Source organism: Apteryx mantelli, chromosome 1 (genome assembly GCF_036417845.1).
Source record: "Apteryx mantelli isolate bAptMan1 chromosome 1, bAptMan1.hap1, whole genome shotgun sequence".
Taxonomy (NCBI): domain Eukaryota; kingdom Metazoa; phylum Chordata; class Aves; order Apterygiformes; family Apterygidae; genus Apteryx; species Apteryx mantelli.
The window spans coordinates 126,672,463-126,695,121 of NC_089978.1; the positions used below are offsets into that span (position 1 = coordinate 126,672,463).

The following is a 22,659-nucleotide window of genomic DNA, read 5'->3' on the forward strand; positions in this document are numbered from 1 at the left end:
GTTAAACACTAGCTAGAAGTTTCTTCAGCTCATTAAAAGAAGGTGATGCTGTTGCATGATGGTTTTTGTCATTTTAAAATAATATAGCATGATTTTTTATTTTTTTTTCAGCTTCACATGACTTTCTTCATGTTACTTCTACTCCTCAAACTTTTGCAACTCCAGAAATATCAGGCACTGGTAAATTGTAGTACTGTTATTTCAGAAGTGGTTTTTTGGGGGGGTTTCTTGGGGGTCTTTTTGGGTGCTGAAAAGTTTACTACTGTTTCCATGTTGATGATTTCAGTTAATTTTTCAATACTGCCTACATGGGGGTTACCCTGTGTGTTCATTTTTCAAATTCTGTAATGGCATCCTCTTAATTCCTGGGGTCAGACTTAACACAGTTTCAAAGCAGAATTGCAGCTAGCATACAGAATAATAATAATAATAATAATAATTCAGTATTGAGTAAATGGGTGTGTCAAAAAAGATTTAAGTTCTGTGAGGCAAAAGACTGTTGAATAGAATTACAGTCCAATAGGATACGATACTTTCTGGTGGTGAGGTTTTATTTTCCTTTTCTCCCTTTTTCTTCCTCCCTCCCTGCCTCCCTTTTTCTCTCCCCTGTCTCCCCCCCTCTCATTGTTTAAAGGAAGTGTTCAATATGCCTACACACTTTCCTGGATTTTTTTTCTCCATGCACTGGCTTAAAACCAGAAAGTAAACGTATGTCAGTCCAGGCCTTTCTAGCTAAGCTTTGTGGACTACAGATGTTGCTGTTGCTACATAGGTTGCTGTTTCTTCTGAGACTTTTGGCATGTGAGGATGCTTAGTTTTCTTAGGTATTGCTTGAACATGAACAAGTATGTGCATGAGAGGTTAGGGCAATGGCGAAAGGGGAGGAGGAGGCAATGAAGAAAGGAAGCAATTCATTGCTCAGAACTTTATGTTGAGTAATGAAGATGCAGTTTAAGTTCTCTGCTGTAGAACCTATTGGCTCTTGGCAGCCCAACACAATTTTCAGGATTTCTGTTTTGTTGCACCATAATATAAATAATCCTACATCCGACAATGACTTAAAATCAAGTTAGTCCATTCTGTTATGTTGGATACCTGGGACCAAATCTGGTGTGAACAAAAATTGACTGAAACTGAGAAACTGCATAGAGCTAAGTGACTTAATGAAGTGATACAGAGAGGCATTCATCTCCTGAACTTGCTATCATTCTCCTAGACTTTATAAAGAATTGTTACCTTCATGAAAATATGAAGTGTAAGTCATGGGTCTCTTTTTTCAGGTGCTATTTAAGGCAAATATATGTACAATTATATACATCAGTTTTCAATCCCTTTATAAAAATTTTCACATGTGGGAAAGGAAGGTAACATCTTCAGTCAAGTAAGTGAGGATATTTAAAATACTCAGAAAAAAATAATCTACAATTTGTAAAATCATTTTCCATCCTAAGGATGTCTACAAAACAGTGCAAGATGAAATTTCTTTTATTTCTCTAAATCTTCTTCATTAATTTATTTACATAAAGTTGCTTATCAGGTTTATATACTTCTTTTTCTACAGCTAGAGATACTGCTGAATTGGAAAAATCCATGCCTGTAATTACCACAGAACCTTATTTCTTAGAAACGGCAATGGGTAAAACTGATAAGCTGACTTTCTTTAGTTAAACATTTTCTTTCTTTGTCTTGTCCTCACTGCTATTTTTGGAACATTTTTCCCTTGCTTTAGTTGTCACCATACTAGTAATTCATACCACTCATTGTCATCATTAACTAGATTATCAACTGTATTCGTCATTCATCTTTATAGGTGTTTTTGTGGGGCAGGGGTGGGTATCTGTTTGTTAGTTGGTTGGGGGGGTTGTTTGTTTTGTTTTGTTTTTGTTCTGTTTGTTGTTCTGTTTTGGGGGGGGATTTTGTTTTCTTTTGTTTTTTATACTGCTGAGGTTCCCAACTGGACCTGCCTCAGGTTTTTTCATGTACTAAGAGAAGTTAACTGTGGGAAGGAATGAGGGGCTTAACATATATTTCTGTGTAATAATCAGCTGAAAAGGTTGTTTTGCCTGGTTTTATATTGGATGGCTCACTGACTGTCTCCTAGATCAAGAAGTTGTTTTCTTATTCTCTGCAGTTGTTAATACATGCACATAAATTTTTAAGTAGTAAGAATTCTCTTTAATATGAATAATTAAATCACATGGTTTCCACACTGAATTTCATAGCAGCCTAACAATTCATGGGACATAATAATTCTTAGCTGACTTGCAAGCAACTTTCCATCTTAATACTTCCATTTTAATAATGCAGCTTTTGTCTAATGAGTCCTGTGCTATCCACAATAGCTCTCAGGTAAATAAGCATTTTAACAGAAGATTATTTTTTCACATTTAGATGAAACGAAGCCTCTTTCTTCAAGATCCAAAACATCTGGCTTGCCAGAAATGCTACCGACCTCAGCTGGTAATGATATCTCTCTTCACTGTAGTTCTCCTGACATCTAGGCAGTCTCTCAAAAAACGCAGCAATGCTTTGGTAAACAGAGGGTTTATTTTGACTTGCCCTGTACAAAAATGTAGCTGGAAAGAGTAGGCACTGCAACATTTGAAAAATTTGGAATTAAATATTAGAATGATACAATGATAGTAGTTTTCCTTATGCTCATAACCCCACAGGATGATCTAGCAAATTGCTTATGTCCTTCATTTTTCTGGTATACCTAGGATGGTATACCTAGGCCTGTTATGTACTATTTGATATGTTTGGATAAGGTGCTAAAGTGTCACATCTGCTTCTCTTGTACATTGGATGCAAAAACTTGTCATGAGGTGAGAAGAACTTTACCTGCTGTTTTTAAGAGTATTGTGCTAGCTTTTAAACATGGGAAAAAAACAATCACTGATTTGTCAGTGACTCATTGGATGTTCCTAGCAAACATGCATATAGGAGAGCCCTGAACTGAGGGGCTGCGGTTTACAAAGGCCAGGAATATGCAGATATCCCAAAGAAATTACTAGGCACCGTTCATTATTACCACCAATTTCATCATCTTTGTGCAGGTTTGAAAAATTTCACCAGCAATGTTGTCACCTTTCTTGGAACTAGAGTCATTCCCCACTGTGTTAGCCAAGAGGTGCAGTGAGAACAAGTACACAAAAAACAGATTTTCCCACTGCTTTATGTCTTGGGTGGTGCAGTTTCCCTATGCAAAATTAGAATAAAAGAGTTAAAGTACCAGTAAGTCAAATTAGTGAAGTGGCTTGTTCTTTAGTGTACAGTGGGATGAGTGACTCTACAAGTCTAAGTAGTTGAACCTTGTGCTAGAATTTTACAGTAAAGTTGCAGATGGTTACTTGTTTATAAACATTTCTCTGTAGAGAGAAATGCTCTGTTAGTGCCAAGCATCTAAGGTTTCTGACCCACAAAATTGAGGCTTTGGGGTATTCTAGGCAAGACTAAGGCCCTGATACAGTCCGTTCCTTTACGGTCATCATTGTAATAACAAAGAACATCCCTTTGCAAAAGTGATGGAACTTGTAAGGACAGTTGGCGTTATGACTGAATATTGATAGGGTGATACGCAGTTTATCCCTGGATGATGAAAGAAGGGAGTGTTGAGCATTGGTAGTTGCTTGCATTTAAAAGAGAGGCCCCTGCGACGTCTCCTCTTGAATTCCAAATCCAGTAGAGGGGTCTTTTGGCTCCGATGTTCTCCCTGCAAAGGCTGCTTGCGTCTTTCGACGAGGCATAAGGAATGCTTTGGCGAAGTGGCCATTTGGCCGTGTTGCTGCAGCTGGAGAGCCATTTAACCCCTGAGTCTCTAGGACTATCGTGTTAGTTGCAACCATGGCAAGGCAGCTGGTAGCTGCTTTGGTCAGTGACTCGTGAGAAGCTGCCAGAGAAAGGCATATCTTGCGCTAAACCTGGACTTTTGGGGTGTCGTAAACCGGTGCCGCAAGTTGCTGCTTGCAAGTCCAGTGGCAAGACTGTTGCTATCTCAAGACGGTTTCTGTGTCTGACCGTAGCAACGCGGAGACCAGGCCTGGAATCGCCCTCAGCTGCTTCCCTGGAAACGGCAAGAGCTGTGATGGGTTAGCAGCCCGTGGTTCCCTTCCTGCTTTTGGTTACTTTGGCAATGCTTCTCTGTGCCGAGATGATCCCACTCAGATGTTTTGAAGCTTTGACGCGGCAATGCTAAAAAGTGGCTCCATAATGCGGTTGGTCCCTTCTGCCTCGTTATGAGAAGTTGGTCCATTTGTGAGCTGTGAGATTGCTTTTTGGGGCTTGTCCACGCTGCAGGCCTTGTCTGCTTCTAGGCTTACTGAGTTGTGGGGCTCCCTGTGCCAGCTGAAAAACAGCATTGAGTTCCAGGGAGCAATGCAGGGACAGCGAAGCCTGCCCCAAGCAGGGCCACGTCTCCTTGTTTCTAGCTGTGTCTTGATGTGGTCTGTGCGGCAACAGGCTCGCTGAGGACCTGAAGGTGGTGTTTGTGTTTGATCTTAGCTACTCGGAGACCAAGGCTGAAGTCCCCCTCTCCTGCCTCCCTGGCAACCCAGCAACCAGTGAAGGGTAACTAGCGTTTGACCTTCTTTTGCCGTTTTCTCCTCTCTCTCTCACTCCCCTTCTCCACCCTGCCTGCCTTGCTGCCCCCCCGAGTTACTCGGCATCTTTGTCGTCTGCTGGGGGGAGTATCAAGATTAGGTGGTGCACGTTGGCTTGCAGCAACCCCTGCCACGCTTGTGATGCGACTGTGTTGTTGGAGCCCGTGCTTTTTCCGTTGCTTGACAGGCACTTTCTGCAGGGACAGAACAACACCTTGCATAAAGAAGCTTTTACTACACCGTGCCTCGGCTGCCGTTCCCCTGCGTCTTTCCTCTTTGGTAGCTGCCTTTCTTTCTCTGGCGCATTCGAAGAAGATGGCGTTCTCGGGTGCAAGTTCCTGCTGGGCTGGGTTGGCGCAAGCTGGTGGCACTGCGGTTCTGCTGCCAGGTGTGCAGTTACGAGATACCTGACGGCTGGCTTTCAGGCCAGGTCTTCTTCCCTTTACCTGGTCCCCTTCAGGAAGCAGACGCTCTGCTGTCCTACAGCTGCTGAGGTCACGCTAGGATTGTAAGCACGCAGCCTCTTTCCAGCTTTGGGTGAAACGCAGCGTGTTTTGTCAGGGCTCAGGAGGTCAGCAGCCTTTGGCACCTGACCCTGCTGCTGGCCAGATCCAGTAACGATGTATCTGGTCCGATGCAGGGCAGGAACTGTACCCAGAGGCGTTGTTGTGCCTTTAGTTGAGCTGTCATTTCACTTGGGCCTACGTTGGGGCGAAGAGCAAATGCAGAGATGAAAATGCTGTGTATGAAAAGCGTATTTACGTAAAGCGTTGGCTCTGGCACCTGATGGGAGTGGGTGGAGATGCTGGTGGCAGTAGCCTTTCTCATGTTTGCAGGCGTACAAGGCCAGTCCTGTGGCCTGGCGGTATGTTTTGGCACACGAGGTAGTAGTCAGGTATTTACATGAGCAGGCTCTTAAGCCTACAGAGTTGAAGTTGTGTGCAAGTCCAAAGTGTAATGAACCACGTTAAGGTGTCTTGCAGGATGTTGTCTTGGCGCTTTTGTCAGGAGCAGTCTTGCTTTTGCATCAGCTCAGTAGTGCATGTACTTCAGGGTCTTTTCCAGTGCAGTTACACTTCTTGCCTGCCTTTACTCTTAGAATTCTTTTCTCAGCTGTTGTCTTTTTCAGTGGGGAAACTAGAGAGACTTGTAATCATAACAAATTCTGTAAATTTTGGCAGGTAGCTGGGGCTGGGGAATATTTCTTTCTCTTCTCCTGCTTGGTGATAACTATTGTCTAGGTTTTTTCACTCTTCTGTTTTTTCACTCTTCTGTTCTTTTCACTTTTTTTTTTCATTCTTCTGTTTTCTCTAACTTTTTAAGGGTTTTTTTTTGAGAATGATTATCTTCTAAATTTGCTTTCTATTTGCTTCCTTTTGCTAGGTATTTTTCGGCTTTTTCAATCTTACATTTTTACTAACCTAATGGGAATTTTTTTCCATCATACTTGAGACATTTCCATTTGGCATCATATGTATGTGTTGTTATGTATATTAGCACATAAGCCTCTCTCCCTTTTTTAGAATCTGCTTATTTAGCAGGTATGTTTTTGCATTCCTACAGTCCTTTATTACTGGGGCAGTAAACCGCTCAATCCATGACTGCACATAATGCCATGCTGTGGTGGTTCATATGTCTTTTAAATAATAAAGTACAATTTTTTTTTTCAGCTTCACCTGACTTTCTTCATGTTACTTCTACTTTCCTAACCTCTGCATCTGCAGAAATGTCAGAGACAGAGACTGGTAAATGATATTTGTTTTATTTCCTATCCGTGATATTTCTTGGTATTGAAATAGTAGTTTTTCAGTGTTCATTATTTCTTCTGGCTTCTTGATGCTGTCTGTGCAATGGTATTTCATTTGTTTTTAATGCCTTACATTAATTGTAATACTTTCCAATGTCTAGCAGTTCTAGCCTCAAGTAGATGATCCTGATATGGTCTGCCTATATCAGAGTAATGTCTTATTAGTGAGTAAGAGGCAAGGCAGAATTCAGTAGCTGAGAGGAAATTGTACAGCTTGATAAATTTAGGGTTTTCAGGGTAATGATAATCTTTTGGGGGAGAGTATTTAGTCTCTAGATAGTAGGTAGTTTTTAAGGAGATTTGTTAGTTGATCGTTTGCTTTCTGTTGTAACTTCTTAAAGTAGTTTCTAGAGAAAGCAACGTTGCAGAAGACTCTGCTCTATATAGTATTTTGGTATTAATAAACTATTTTTACAGTTGTTTCTTGTACTCATTTATTGTTTCTCTCCATGTCTGTCTGGTTTTTTTTTTGTTTGTTTGTTTGCTGTTTTAAAGCAGAAATGCGTGTTGGTATATAAGCATGGGATGTTGCCCAGAGTCTGGTTATAAATAGTCAGATAGAGGACTGCTGTGAGGTTCTTGACTGTGTTTCTGTGCATGACAATTTAAGCAAGTGATATTTTGTTGCATCATTGCATCAATCCTTCTCTTTCTGGTGACCAGCTTTAAAATCCAATGGCTTGATTATTTAGCGTAGTATGCTGAGATAAGAAAGCACAAAACTCCTCCGGCTTCGGAGTAAAAAGCTAGTTGGAGCTCCAGTGATTTCACGAAGGCTCGCTCTCTCCGTTTTCTTTTCCATCATGTTTCTCATTACAATAGAAGGAGGAGGCTGAATTTTGGGTTTATTTACATGTTTCCCCTTCAGCTACAAATACCATTGAGTTGAAAACATCTTTACTTCTGGTTTCCAAAGAACTTAAGTTATCAGGAACTAGTATGGGTAGCAATCAGTAGTTTACATTCTTTACTCTTTATTATTTTAAGCTGCGGGTTTGGTCTTGCTGTATTTTGCAAGAAGTAGAAGAATGGAGAATCTGGGTTTCTTTTCATTGCTGAGCATTGAAGTCTTTGGGAAGCTTTCCTTATCTTATTGTTCCATTAGTTTTTCATGCTGTTTTTCATCATCCTTTGCTATTGCATCCATATTTTCTTTTGCAGGACACAATATGTAGTTTATTTTTTATTACTGCAGTTATCCCTTATTGATATTTCATTTTATCTGTGTTTGGAGCTTTATTTTTTGTTGTTGTGTTTTGTTTCTTAATGCTTCCAAAACACTTTCTTTCTGTCCATCATAGAAAGTTTTTTCTGGTACTGACTTACTGATTGATGGCTAGAAGAACATATTCCTATCTCTTGCTGTTCCTTTTTTTGTTTTGTTTTCCTGGAGTTCCTATTCCTATTCCAAAATGGAGAAATAATGTAAAATTCTTAGATGATAAGAATTCTGTCTAGTAGAGAATGGTTAAACAAACTTCACTGCAGTCACGAAACAGTCATTTCACAGCTGACTTTCAGGCCATCTGTCATTTTGCTTACATTTAGCCTGATACTGTCTTCATGGCTCAGCTTCCATTAGCAGATTCCTTTGATATTCCACTGCCTTTGGAGTTGTTACAGCATTTTAAACACAGATTTTCCTTTCAGTTTTTGGTGAAACACGGCCTGCTTCTTCAAGATTTCAAAATGTGTAAAACATCTAGCATTCCGTAAATGACACAAAGCAGATCTAGTAATCGTTTATTTTTTAAATATAAGTTCAATTCTCTTACAAACAGAAATTTTAAGAGTTACTGTACCTATTTTGATTGTTCAGATAGCTTACTAGGACTTATTCTGGAATAATTGAAGAACTGCAGAGAATAAAATTTTGACTCCGTAAGCACAGCATTCATGAAGTTGTCAGTACTGCATTTAGTACTATATTATAATTACTGTATTATGATTAGTTTTTCATCTCTTAGTATGCTTACAAGAGCATTCTTTTCAGTATTTTAAAGACAATGAGCATTAACTTACTTGAAAACACTTATTTAGTGCTATATAACGCTTGCATGTCAAAGAAACTTTTCTTAAGACCTGACTGAAGTATCCTTATTTATAGAATAGTTGAGCATCCACAAATTACATGGAAAACAGAGGACTGTGTTTGTTCAGCCTTTACTAAACATATGGACACAGTATTGGTAGTCTTGGGAAGGATTTGGTCTTTAAGTGCCTAGGTTCAAAAATGCTAGGCAGTATAAGCTGTTAAATATCTTGAGAACAGTAAGTATGTGTTTCTCTGATCTAGGTGTTTAAAGTAGAATATAAATCTCAAATAATGTAAAATGAATTCAGGCCTGGCACGTCTTTACACTTTCATACTCTTACTTCACTTGTGCAGAATTAGTAGAAGAGGTGGTTGAATTGCTTTGAAATCTGTTTGGTTATCCACTGTAGGCAGGGATGAATAGCTGCTCACGCTACAAAGCAGTGGTGTATCAGACCCTGAAGTCTTTCTCTTTCAAAGAGAAATACTTTTGGTCCTTTCAAGTTATATGTTGCAGCTCAGTGCTGATAATTTTGATTTTTAATAATTCTAAAGCATACTAAATGGACAGCTGCTTGCATTTGTTGTTGTATTGCTTAAATGCAATTTTGTAAATGTAGCCACAGAAAACGTGAATTCATTAGCAATGTATCTGAGGGGCAGTATGATCTAAAATCCTAACAAATGAAAATGATGCATTTCTCCCTTACAGTAACTGTTCAAGCGCCCTTGAAAGTTGTTATGTCTCACTATAGTAAAGCTGAATTGGGAAAATGGTCATAGACAATTTTTGGTATCTAGGGGTTAGCTTATCACAGCATACATATGCAGTTCATTTTTTTTCCCTATTCCTATTTGTTAAACTTTGTTCAGTGTTCTTTTAGTTTCTCATCACAGATAAATTTGGAAAAGTCTTAACTTTTGTCTATTACAAAATTCACACTGAACACAAACATGGTGCAGTGGTGTTAGTACTCATGGATGATACTGATGGTTGTCCTGCCTCTGCATGAATACAGCATTTTTGTTTTCTTTTAAATTTGAGAACTCTATTTGACTTAAGGTCATTTCAGGAAAATCAAAATAAGTGACTGGCTGGACTTTGAAATGATCTGACTGTTCATTTGATAGAAGACTTCTAGCAATGAGTCATGTGTGGCTTTACTGCTCTCTGAGGCATGTTCTCTCAGAGCTAGCACAGCCTTCCCCCCTGTTGGAAAGAGTCAGGCTGTCTAGATTTCTTATTACTTGTCCTTTGACTTTACTCAGTCGTGAGTGTTCCTAGCATCAAGAGCACCTATATTGCGAATTCCTGCTCTTCAGTTGTTTGTATGCCACTGTCCACAGAAGTCAGCTTGTGTTTCTCCTATACTGTCTGCATAATTTTTCTAACAGAAGTGGTTGGTTTTAGTGATCTGATACAGTCTGGTTTTTAGCATTTGTGTTTTCATTAAAATACTATCACAAAAGCTTAAAGGGGTTTTAAAGGCATTTTCCTCCCAAAAGGATGGCCTTTCTTAATAATACTACTTATATCAAATTGATTTTGTGACAGTTGAGGGACAATAAGATCCCTAGGTGGGGCATGAATTTATTAAGTATCAACAGCAAAGATGATCCTGTGTTTGATACTGCATCTTCTGGAATTAGCCTGCCTCAATGTCTTAAACTCTTCTTGTTTGGTATTAGCTATCCAGAAACCAACTCCAAAATCCATGCCTTTGCCCTTTTTTGGCAACTACAAGCACGGTGCTGGAAAAATAGAATAAATTCCATAAATATTTCCATCGTTTTTGTATTGCTTTTCATCCGGCAGAGACTTACTTAAACATGTTGGCTGCTAAATGTATGCAACAGGCTTTTTATTAAACCTGTCATATCAGCCACTTCTGTATAACTTGTCAGACAGTTGCTACAAGTGTGTATAGGCATGTATTGCCAGTAACTTGTTTAGTTTTGTTAAGTTACATTCTGATTCCAAAGATTTTAGAAATTTCTTACAGTAAAAAAAGTAGAATGAGATTTTAAATCCTGTAACAACTATATTGTAAAATACACCAGTCCTTTTTTTAATGACACATCGTACTTCAGCTGAGCTGCAGGTTATCTGCTGTCTTGCCTGCCTTTATGTCATCTTGAACTGCACAGCTTCTGCTAGCTGAACATTGTGTTACCCCTTTAGATTTGTGGTTCCACCTTATTCTAACCCTAGATTCTCTTCTCAGCTTTTGATGAAACACAACAGACTTCCTCAAGATTTTAAACATCTGAAAAATCTAGTGTCCCATAAATGCCAGTAGGCTCATTTGGTAATGATGTTTCTTGAAAATTTAGCCATCATTACCCTTAGACATTCTGATAAAAATGATTATTAATTTTTATTACATCATTACTTTAGAAAGAATGCCTAAAGAAAATCAAACCAGTCGAGTTTTGTACTAGGGAAGGTTATAGCAGACCTTGTGGGATAGAGGAGAAACCATAAATATTAACTTTAAATAACATTACTTGATTTTTTTATGTTTCCCAGGACATTTTCATAAACCAGGGAGCATGATATGGATGTAAATACTGAAAGATGAATGTGATATGATAGTAGCTGTAAATAGTTGACTGTCAAAATGGAAAGATATATTAAACTGGATTTTGTAGGGAGTAGTCATAGGTCCAGTATTAGGCATGATTAAGTAGATGATAGAATGGAATTGATGCTTGTTAAATTGACAAATGGCACCAAGCTGGAAGACATGCTATTATGTAGAGGATAGGATGCTCTTTCTCAAGAGCAATTACTTTGCTTATGCAAGAGTAATCAGTTGTATGAGTGCCTGATGGAGAATCGTTATTTTTCAGGAAAGGAACTTTTTGTTAGAGTGAATCAAAAGCTTGACTATGAGTCAGTATCGTTGTGCTGTTGCCAAAAAGGGAAGCACCATACAAAAATGTAACAGTAGAACAGTCTGCCAGGTACATGAAAAAATCCTTCTGCTCTGCTGAACTTTTAGAAAGCTTCAGATTACTGAGTCCACTTCTTGAGTTTTGTGCTCCAAAAAACTCAGTGCAGACTCTTTGGAGAGGTTCAGAAGATACCAGCAGAAGTGATTAGAAGTCTAGAAGGTGCAGCCTATGAGAAGATTGAGTGAACTGTGGTTCCTTAGTCTGCATAAAACAAAACTGAAGGGCATCGTCTCAGGTTTGTTTGCATTTTTGTTCTACAGCTGTTAATAGTGAACTGGAAATGTTTGCTCCTCCAAGTTCCAGGATACCGTAATTGTTACAAAAAACAATGAATGGGTAATGATGACATATTCACTTTTTTTATTTAATTAAACTATTTGATTATTTTTCTTCTCTTAAAGATAATTTTGAGAGCTGTTCCTTAATTCATTCTTCTGCTATACCTATCATTCGTGAAGTTTGTTGTCCTCAAATAGTGTATAGTTATACTCACCACTTGTTGTAGGAGCCAACATCCACTCTGTGTTTTATTGTTAAAAGATGTTATCTATGGGAATGTCATTCTGATTGATAGCTTCAGAAAGCTGCCCATTTAACAAATGTTTCATAAAAGCACTTGCCTGGCTGCTTTTTCTCACAGTAGGAATATGTAGCTGAAACTCTGACCATCTCATACAACATAAAGGTAGTGGTTAGAAAATTGTCTCTAAGCTGAGCAATTTCTTACCATTCGTTACTAGCAAATATTCAATTTTTAAGTCTCTCAAACCCTTTTGAGCTTTTTCACACTATGTATCTCACTCCTCACCTTGTTACTCTTCTTATACCTCTCTGTGAAGCTACAGGAGTATAAAACAGGTTATTCAGATCATTTGCATGTGTAGATACACACAAATGTGTGTGTGTGTATGTGTCCATATGTATATGCCTAAATATGGACTTTTTGACTATGCTCAGGAAAGCGTTTTGATACCCAAAGTGTTAATACTGTCTGCCTCAGTATCTCAGGACTGTATTTTGTTAGCTGTGTTTAGCTGTTAGCTTTCCAGAGACTAGCTGTGAAGTCAACATCTCTTTCCTACCTGGAAACCAGAGATATAGTTATAGATAAATAGCACATATTTACATTATAGTTTCCATTGCCTTCTCATCACTGTGCTGCATGGTAGTAGGATTAGAAGTCAGTGTCTTTAAACAAAATGTGTGTGTCATGTTTGCTGTGTGATACTTTCATGTCAATCGTTCCTTTTCATTAGCAACTAGAAAGCAGTCTGTCCAGACTGAATGACTGAGGAACATACTGTTGTATATTATCATTAGCTGTTTTGTGTAGGTTTAGTTCTTATTCCATAATTTTCTATCCATAAACTCTTCAGAAGGATGAGAACTCTGTGTCCTGGATATTTAGGAGACATAAAAATGCCATATTTGATTTAACTTGTGTTGTATCCATACCGTAGGAAACATCAACATGGTTGTTCTTCTGTCAGTTAACCCACAGCTGACTTTCAGGCCATTTACTATCTTGATTTTATTTGCATCAGTGTTTCCTTTTGCAGCACAGCTCCTGCCACATGGGTAATACAGTTTTTTAGTGGCTCTGATGTTGCTGCAACTTCTTAAACTCAGATTCTCTTCTCAGCTGCTGATGAAGCACAGCCAGTTTCTTCAAGATCCACAACATCTGGTATTCCAGAAATGGCATCAACAAAATCTGGTAATGGCATTTCTTGAAAAAGTAATTTTATTACTGTTAGGAATTCTCACAAGAAATGTCCTTATGAATTTGGTTGCATTGTTAGTTCTTTTTTTTTTTTTTTTAACCATGGAGTTAAGATAATTACAGGAAGAAGGGGTATAGTCACTGTTGCATTTGGAATAATGTGGAAGTGATAGACTTATAGAATTATGACACACTGAGAATAATGGAATATTATAGTTATTATTTCTTATTTTTTTGGTAATTTCGTATTACACATATAATTATCTGGAAAGTTTTAAGGGCAGAGATGGTCTAGATTATCATTGTATATTTGTACTTTTGACTGAACATGAATTTACTTGTTCTATACTTACTGATTTACATCCATAACTACCCCTGCACCAATTGAACTGTCCTGATTTGCATAAGTGCTGTATCACAGATCCCCTGAAATCAGTGCAACTATCAGCAGTCAGCAGTGGACAGTTATTCTGAATAAATAAGTATAGAACAGTACTTCTGTCACACTTACTACTCTGTTTCTGGAGTGTGATTTCATAAAATATTTTGCTTCAAAACTATAACTGCAAAAGTTATTTATTGTGAGAAAGTGTGATTTGACAGGTTTAAGGTGCTTTTTTTTTCTTACAGTAACTGTTCAAACACCTTTGCAACCTGTTACATTTGACTCAAGTAAAGAGGAACTGGGTAAATTATAATGATGTTTTTTCAGTGTCTAATATAATAATTTCTCAGATAAGGACCATACGTTCTTTTTACCTGCTCCCGAAACAGTTCTTCTGCATCTTTTAGGATACATTTGGAAGCCTTTCAACATTTTTTTCTTTTACAGAACTCGTATTAAGCACATACATAGTGTGGTTGGGTTAATGTTAACAATCTTTCTCTGTGTGAATTGAATGGTTTTTTTCTTTCCAAAGCTGAAAATGTTTTGCAATTCTGTGCTATTTCAAATTGATGTCTTTAAGCTGTACTGTGAATGTTCATTTGTTAGGATTTTTTCCAACATCTAGTGTATTGGATGTCCCTTCCAACCTAAATTATGCTGTGATTCTTTGATTCTGTGATATTGCTTTAGGTTAATAGCACATGCTTTTGTTATGCACTGAACCATTCTCTTATGATTTTAAAAAATGTAGGCTAGCTGGATTTAATGTGCATCCCACATTTGGTCAAATGTGCTTATAAACTAAATGGTGAAGTTTCTAACTTTAATGTTTAGTAGTGAGCTTGTGTCTGCTGACAAAATAGCACTTCTTATAACTTGAGCCATTAATTTGCTCTGTGTCGTTGCCTAAGGCAGGCATTTATGGGCTTTCTTCTGTGCCAGATGTATAAGTTTTCCAACTTGCATGCATAAAATGATGTTTTTAGGAGAAATGAAGCACTGATTCATCACTTTATGCTTAATTTCTAATATGAAGGAATGTTGTATGAAAATAATTTTAAGCGTTTGCAACCGCTTATTTAAAAGACTTATCTGGAACTTCCAAACCAAAGTGTGTGGGAGAAGAGGGTAGCTGTCACTTATTGCTGTTGAGTAGAATTTAAAAATCAGATGTAGATAGGTGGCCTTGTAATAAATGCTTCAAAATTAGGTGCTATACATTGCCCCATGCACCCAAAGAAGGCAGAGAACAGACTATGGTATCACAAATATCACTTAAAAATGTATATACAAGAAGTATAAAATAAATACAGATGTTCCAGCTCTGCTAATGAAGGACCAAAGATGACTTCGTGTAAAGACTGACCTCACTCACCGTTTCAAGATTGTTTTCAAATTTGATTTTAGTTACCCAGGAACCAGTCCTGAAATCCACATCTCTTCCCTCCGTGGAAACCAGAGGGACAGTGATGGGTAAATAGCATATAATTCCATTAGCTTTTCCATGCCTTGCCATCACTTCTATTTGCTGTGAATAATGCTAAGATTCTTTCAAACATATAAAATAACATAAAAGCCAAGTCTGTTTTTTTTTTCTTTTTTATAAGGTCAGCCATTGCTATGTAATCATAGCTGAAAAATAATTTACCATACTGACTAAATAACAAGCTACAAAAAGACCTGTACTGGCATACATTGCTCTTATTTGTTTCCATAGTTGCAATCTTATTTCAAAGAACAGGTACTTAAAAAAATTTTTTTTTAATTCGTCCAGTGAGAAGAATTCTACCTCACATGGGAAACCAGAATTTTGCTATCACTCTGCTTCACCTCACATCAGCTTCAGTGTTTATATAACACCTCATTTCACAGCTGATCTTCAAAGCTGCTGACATGTTGCTTGATCTCACATTGGTGTTGCCTTGAACTGCCCACCGCTGCTATCCAAATACTGTGCTAACTTGGTGACTCTAAAGTCCCTTTTCATTTTAACCCCAGATTTTCTTTCAACTTTTGATGAAAAGCAACCTGTTTCTGCAAGATCTGAAACATCTTGCATCCAAGAAATGCCATCAGCTGTACCTGGTAATACTTGAAAATGTGTTTTTAATTAGAAATTCTCACAGAGATTTCATCATACCTTTGGTATTTAACATGAATCAGACTAACTACAGAACTGTTGTAATTTATTTGTTCTATCAAATACCAGACTAATTTAGGAAGTTTTATACAATACTCCAAAATAATATTTTTTCCTAATTTTGATCAACATTCCTGATATATTTATAAGTTTGTATGGTTGTGCTTGATCATAATAGAATTTAGCATGCCTTATAAGATATTAAAGTAGTGTTTCTCTTTTTCAAGGCTTATAGTGCAAAGAAAAGTTAAGCTATGTTTAAATCCCCTAACTGAATTGTTCTGATTGTTGAAACTAAGTCCTGCAGAAATAACAGGATCAGTAGCAAGCTGTTGGTTATTTGGCCACTTCTGCCTCATGTCCCTGGTTATGCTGACTAGACTAATGTATGGTGCCCATTTTTTACAAAATCAGCCAGAATAGCCAATTAACTTATTCAGCTATGGTTAGACTGTGTCTAAGAGTACATCAGTTCTGTAAGTATAGCACAAACAGTAACCTGTGAAGACTTACAGACTTTAGTGAGGTAGTAATCTATTGGAAAGGCCACCTTTTGCTATGGCAATTCTTCCCTCTGCTGCTTGTGTGCCCCTGTACTTTGCCTGAATAAAAGTGTTCGTGATCCTTCCTTATCTCCATTTCCCTATGGAAATGGTGGTTATGTAGTTGCGCTGCATGCCTGCTCGTGTTTAGCACTTTCCCTCTGTTAGCTTTGAAAACTTCCATCAGTTTCAGGGGAATTCACTAAGACAATGTAAAAATAAATTCCTGCATGAATTCAGAGCTCTGTTGAAAAGAAACTCGGTTTTGAAGCTTTAAGAAAAAAGAGGAGAAACTTGATTACTGTGCACTCTTCTTGGAAAGTAACTAGCCAGCCAGTCAGCATGCAAAGGAAACTGCTCTTAATTAGTTCTGCTGCTCATAAAAACCCTTGTTTCTACAGAGGCCTTCCAAAGACTTCCAAAAAAGTCTGATTGTGTTGCTGGAGTATTAGTAATTGGCTTTTTCTTTGGCTGTCTGGTTTTAAAGCTTATATCCAGGTCTTTCGCTCACTCTTTGCTTCTTACCTCCCTAGCCTTTTTTAGTCATATTTTACATGCTTTGCAGGATTCTTATTAGGAATTTTTTAGTATTTGCTGTTAGTAGTTACGTGTGTGCTCCTGCATATCCCAGACAATGCATACGTCTCTTTTAGATCACACATATCTAGAAATTTAAACTGAAGATTCTTTCTGACTTCAGAGCCATGGGATTTAATATAAGATAGAAACTCTGTCCAGTGAGTGAAGATACTGTTGCTCTATAATGTTTTTCCACAGTTTTCAATTAATAAAGATTGAGTTTTTGTTTTTCAGCTCTGCACGGTTTTCTTCATGTTGCTTCAATTCCCCAACCAGCTCTGCCTCCAGAAATACCAGCAATAGAAACTGATAAATTATAATCATACTATTCAAAAGCCCTTTAAAATTATTATTTTCTCTATTACAAGAGTCATTAGGGCTTCCATGTTGATGGTTTCAGCTTATTTCTTAGTGCTACATTGAGATTTTTTTATGTCATGTTACTTCCTCAAATCCACTGAACTAATCTGGTATTTTCAGAGTTCAGACCTGCATAGGGTTATTTCAGGAATCTTGATGGGCGTTGCTAAATGGCTCATAGTTGTGGTACTAATCATACAGAAAAGTCAGGAGATAACTGAATTAGTTTGGTTAGGATACCTTTTTAATTTATGGTTCATTATTATATATTTTACTGATTATACATTATTACAAGACATTGAATTTTGTCTTTATTCAGGTGGAGGATTTTCTTAGAACTCATGCATGCGGTAAAGTAGGATGTGTGACAGTTGTTTATAAATCATCAGATTTGCTTTTTTCAATGAGCTTTTTGCTCCTTTGCATATAGTGGCTATTAGTATGATTTAAGGTTTTTTTGCATCATAATAGAAAACACTGTGAAATGTCCTTTAAATTCAAATTCATTTGTTCTGTGGTATCATGTCCTGCAGGGAAGCTACGTTCAGGTAGCTAGCATGAGGTCTGTAGGTGTAAAGCAGCTATCTGTTCCCTTAGATTTAGTTCAGGTCAAATACATACTGACTTCGCTATTTAGCATATTTAGCTTACTCTTTGGCATATCTGGCTTTCTGTTCAGGATATTTCACTTTATATACTTTGTATGATTTCATCTGATATGCATCAGCTTATATTAAGGTGCTGTCTTCTCACATTTTTAATAAAAGGATGTGTTTTTGCTCATGCATGGGAATCCTTTTAAATGGAGTTCTACAACATGTAGTGTTGAATGTTATCTCTGTCTTTTTCTCATCATCTTCCACTTAATTCTGCCTCAGTGTGGAGTTGCCATGTAGGTTTACTGCTGAGTAACTGCTGAGTACTGCTGAGCTGGAAGAATCTCTCTCTCCAGTTTCCACAGTACCTCATTTGTTAAGAATAACCATGGGTAATAATGAAACAATTATTTTCTTTTAAATAAAGTATTTGGGATTATAGATATTCTGGGTTTTGCTTGGGAGAATTTTTGGCCTTTTTTTTTTTTCCAGGTATTCTGGGGCTGTTGCTTTTGTTCTAGCTTTCTGCCTGATTTGTGATACTTGTCATCACCAACTGCTTTCACTGCTACACTAAATGCTCTTCTTTTTAGGAACTACTTTCTAGGCTGTGTTTTACTACTGAGGTTGAGCTCTACAGGTTTCCCTTGCTGAAAGTTTATTTTGTCTGAAAGGAGCAGTGTAATTTGTTTGTTTAATATTTCTGTATACTCAAGATCTCAAAAAGTGTTTTTGAGTCTTTTATCATCCAGGATAAATCATTATTTACTGTAAGACCTTCCTATAAGCATTTTTATGTAGCTGCAATTCTTTTCCCAAAAAATTAATTACGATACCATCATAAAATGATAAGAATTTTGTCTGGTATGGAGCATTTAAGCTGCTGTACCATACACCAGTCTCGTAGCTTATTTCAGTCATCTCACTGTTGATTTTCAGGCCAACCATTATCTTCCTTGCCTCTGTCTTTTCCTGTTCTTGGAGAGCAAAGATCCTATGAGTTGAATGCAATGTTGTGCCTGAAGTTCCTTTATATTTATACTAAAATGCTTTTAATGAAACACAGCCTTTCTCTTGGAGATCCAAAACCTCTAGCATCCTAGAAATGCCACCAACCATATCTGGTAATGGTGTTTGTTCAAAAGCTTAGTTCTCTTGGTAAGTGGAAATTTTTGCAAGGGATGTAGTTGTGCTTTGTAATCTGTGTGTTATTATTATTATTTTTTTATGCTGTATCAAAGTACTATGTCAAATACTTTGTTTATTACTTGGAATTTGATGGAAGCTGCAATACATATCAGTGCAACATGAAATTAAGCAACAGCCTGATGCTTTACTAATGATGGTGGTTTTCAGTAAATGCTCCTCTAAATCAGTTTGTGGAATTATCCACTTTACATGGAGGTGAATGAATATGCAAGGTTCAAAGTAGTGGAGAACAGAGCCAAGTCCTTATATTCAAATAGATTTAAAGCAGTTACCTCATCTAAGTTAGATATTTTGCTTTGCTGTCATTAAGTGAGACAATGTAGGTTCCAAGCTATTATTAGTAGAAACAAGCAAACAAATTTTATTATATGCATTACTGTACTGCTTAACTGCAACTTTTAAAACTAAACTGCACTACATGGTAATTAAAGAAAATATTTGTAACAAATAGATCTTGAGGTGGCACTTCTAAGGTAGATGTGAAGCTTTCAAACAGTCTTGAAACATGATATACCTGGCTCTAGTAAAGTTAAACTGGGTATTTTCTTGACATCTAAATTACTTACACTTATCAGTATATGATAAATACTTCAAAATATATTTAATTTTTCTGTTCCTTGCCAACATATATTCTTTTGGATTCTTTTACTTTCTGTTTTCAGACGTAATCATAAAACTTGCCAGCAGAGGTTACGAAAAAGACACTGAACAAAAGCAGTTGAATCAACGCTCGAGGTTCTGCCTGTTTCACAGTCTCGGCATGAGCAAATACTTCAGCTGCATTCAGTGCTGAGAATTCCAACCAAATCGGGGCTATGTCAAACTGTTGCCACTACTCCCTTATGCTGAGACATCCATTGCATGTTTACTTGCTAGGAAACTTTCAGCAGCTGTCCAGCTGCCTGGAGTTGCAGGTTAATGGCAAAGCTTGTGGATTCCAACTAAACATTCTCTTAAAATCAAGAAAATCAAGGGTTTTATGCATTACTTCTTCAGCAGTTGTAATCACTATCTATCGCTGACACATCTTCCATATGAGCAATAATTTACGATTAAGGGCCTTAACAGAAAAGTTCAGTATAGTTTTCTATGTATTGGCATAATAGAACATTTCAGCTCTTTATTCTATATACTTTGCCTATAAAGCAAGTTATACTGCACTGTTTCAAGCCAGATGGATACACTTCCCAACAGTTGCAATTTTTGGAAGAATGGAGAAAGTTATGTCTGATCTAGTCTGGCAGTCATCATTTTAATAAAGCATGTGAACAGCCACATGCAAAGATATTCCCAGATTTTAAGGGGAGTTGAAAAAAATGACTAAATATGATAATAATGATTAATTTACATCTTCTCGGCATTTATTTGATATGAGAAGAGAACAGTCAGCATATACAATTAATTGTTTGCATGTAAAGGACTGCCTTGGAGTGACCAGCTGAGGAATTGTGGTTCTCTTTTGGTTTTGCTTGTGTGTGTGTGTGTGTGTGTGTGTGTGTGTGTTGGGTGGGGAGAGGAGGGAGAAGAGAGAGAAAACTGCAAGGTTATCACTTGTGCAAAGACTGCCTATTTCAAGAAGATTTTCATATTTGATTTAAGTACACAACTAGCCCTCAAGCCTCTGTCTCTTCCCTTCTTGGAAACGTGAGAGAGTGATAAATAAAAAATATCTGATTATATTATAGTTTTCATCAGATTGTCACTAGCTTATTTTTTGCTGCTGTGAACACTTTCAGACACATTTGCTTCCAGGTCTAAATGGCAAGCCTGTTAAATAACTGTTTTGTGTCAGTCATTTCTTGATAAACAGCTGGAATGCATTTCTTATATGAGTGCCAAAGGAACACAGTCTTTTATAACCACTTGAGCTATTTCATTATTCTGTGGATGTAATTTCTACTCCAGAAAATGGAAAAAAAGATTCTTAGAGTTCTGTCTAGCATAGGATATTGGAGCCTGTAGACACCATATTGTGCTGCATATCTTTCTCTTTATTTGCAAAACACAGAGATGACTCTTAACCATTCAATATCTTGCTTGCCTTTACATTTATATCATCTTGAACAGCACACCTTGTGCAGGGTAGTGTGTTGTGCTATTCCAGCAACACTGGGATATTATTCTCTTTTTTTTCTATTTTTTTCTTGAAGGAGGGCTCCCACTCTAAAGTTAGGTCATGATGACAAACTCTTGTTAGTGAGATGAAAAATAGCAAAGTGGGCATTACAAGCCCAAGTTTTTTAAATTTCTCAAGACTTTATAATCCAGATGTGCCTTGGAGGAAAAAGAAGCATATATTTATTTGGGGAGATAAAAGGTTTTTCAGCCGTCTTTATGTAGCCTAAAGAATCAAGCCAGATTTTTTTAATGTTTTCCTTTCTCTATAGGCCAGGTTTAATGTTGAATGCAAGAACTTTCTTTTCTGCTTTTGTCTTCCACTGTAGTCCCATATAGATGTTTACAAATGCACTATACTATCCCCTTGTACACTTAACAACTAGGTACACTTTTATATTTGCCATCTTAACTGTTACATTTAACAATTCTTAACTCAGTGCTAATGAAGGTGCAAACATAGGCTAGGTAATCTAGAAAACAAATTTGTGGAGCTCTCATTACTCCCATTTTTCAGTGAAGAAAATAAAGACAGATAGGAGAATAAATAGCCCAAAGCCACAGAGAAACATACAAACAAGAATTGCATGTTTGAAGTTTTCTCTTCACTGGTTCATCCAGTTAGTGATGTTTCTCTTTTCCCATCATACATTCTTGCATGTGTGATGGAAGTTCCTATATTTTGATTTCATTTTCTAAGTTATCCACTGCTTGACCTATTTTCTGCTTGTGTTCATAATCTAGTCTATGCTTTTATCAGATTCCTCTCTCCTCTTTTTTTGAATAAGATATTCTTATGCATTTAAATGGATTTTTACCATGATCCTTCTGTTTCACTATTGTCATTTGCATATCTATGTTCATTAACATCTGAAAAATAAATGCAACTCTTCTTTTAGGTCATGCTTGTATAACAGGGTGTGCATGAGATTCTGCCCATTTGGAGTACTTCCTTCCAGGATAGAAACCTTCTGCTTCTGTGAATTAAGGAGATGTTGTAAGAATCCCATTAGGGATTCTTACAGATTTTGGTTAAGAAAGCAAATTTTTTTCTTCTTCTTCTTCTAGAAGATGGCTCAGGCCTTGCTGGAAAACCATGTTAAGTTCACCTGCATGCATTTTTCTTCAGAGAAGCTGTTGTTTCCTTTTCTCCAAGCACACAGTTTTTTGGCCCAAAATTTGAGATTTTTAAGGGTGATGAAGAATATAGAAATCTGAACAAGTTGATTGTTTTTCAGTTTAAATAAAAGATGGTCATTTCCAAAACATTACAGTAGCTTGCATGCAGGCTGAAGTTCTGGCTACATATTCATTGGTTAGTTCTCCATTTATAGCTTGAAATTATTTGTTTGATGCTAGACAGTGGATTTTAGGATCTGTCATTTTTTGTGGTTAAAAGGCAGCTCTGGAACATCATGACTATTCTTGTTGTATACTGGGTTCCGAGTTTTTTGTTGTTAATTGATACTCATCTAAATCTTTTGACTCGCAAGTATAAGGAATACTTCAGTATTGTTTAACTGTTTTTTCCAGAGGTGCAGTGTTTAGCTACTGGCTTTTTTTGTCTGCTTTTTTTTGTGGGAGGAGGAAGGGTGATATCGAGTGACAA

General features: G+C 37.2%; 1 protein-coding gene across 18 annotated transcripts in view; it reads left to right on the forward strand.

Moving 5' to 3' along the window:
• The window catches only part of ABI3BP (ABI family member 3 binding protein), a 180,318-nt gene that overhangs the window by 76,739 nt on the left and 80,920 nt on the right, over window positions 1-22,659 (forward strand). For 15 of the 18 annotated variants that reach the window (XM_067301112.1, XM_067301129.1, XM_067301187.1 and 12 more), the window contains exon 14: window positions 112-180. The exons of 1 other annotated variant lie outside the window; for it this stretch is intronic. In XM_067301112.1, coding sequence (XP_067157213.1) covers window positions 112-180 — 69 coding nt within the window. Of the gene's footprint in view, window positions 1-111; window positions 181-1,561; window positions 1,637-2,391; window positions 2,461-4,022; window positions 4,089-4,500; window positions 4,567-6,268; window positions 6,344-22,659 lie in introns of all 18 variants that reach the window. 2 more of the 18 variants (XM_067301251.1, XM_067301225.1) reach the window with 2 other exon arrangements.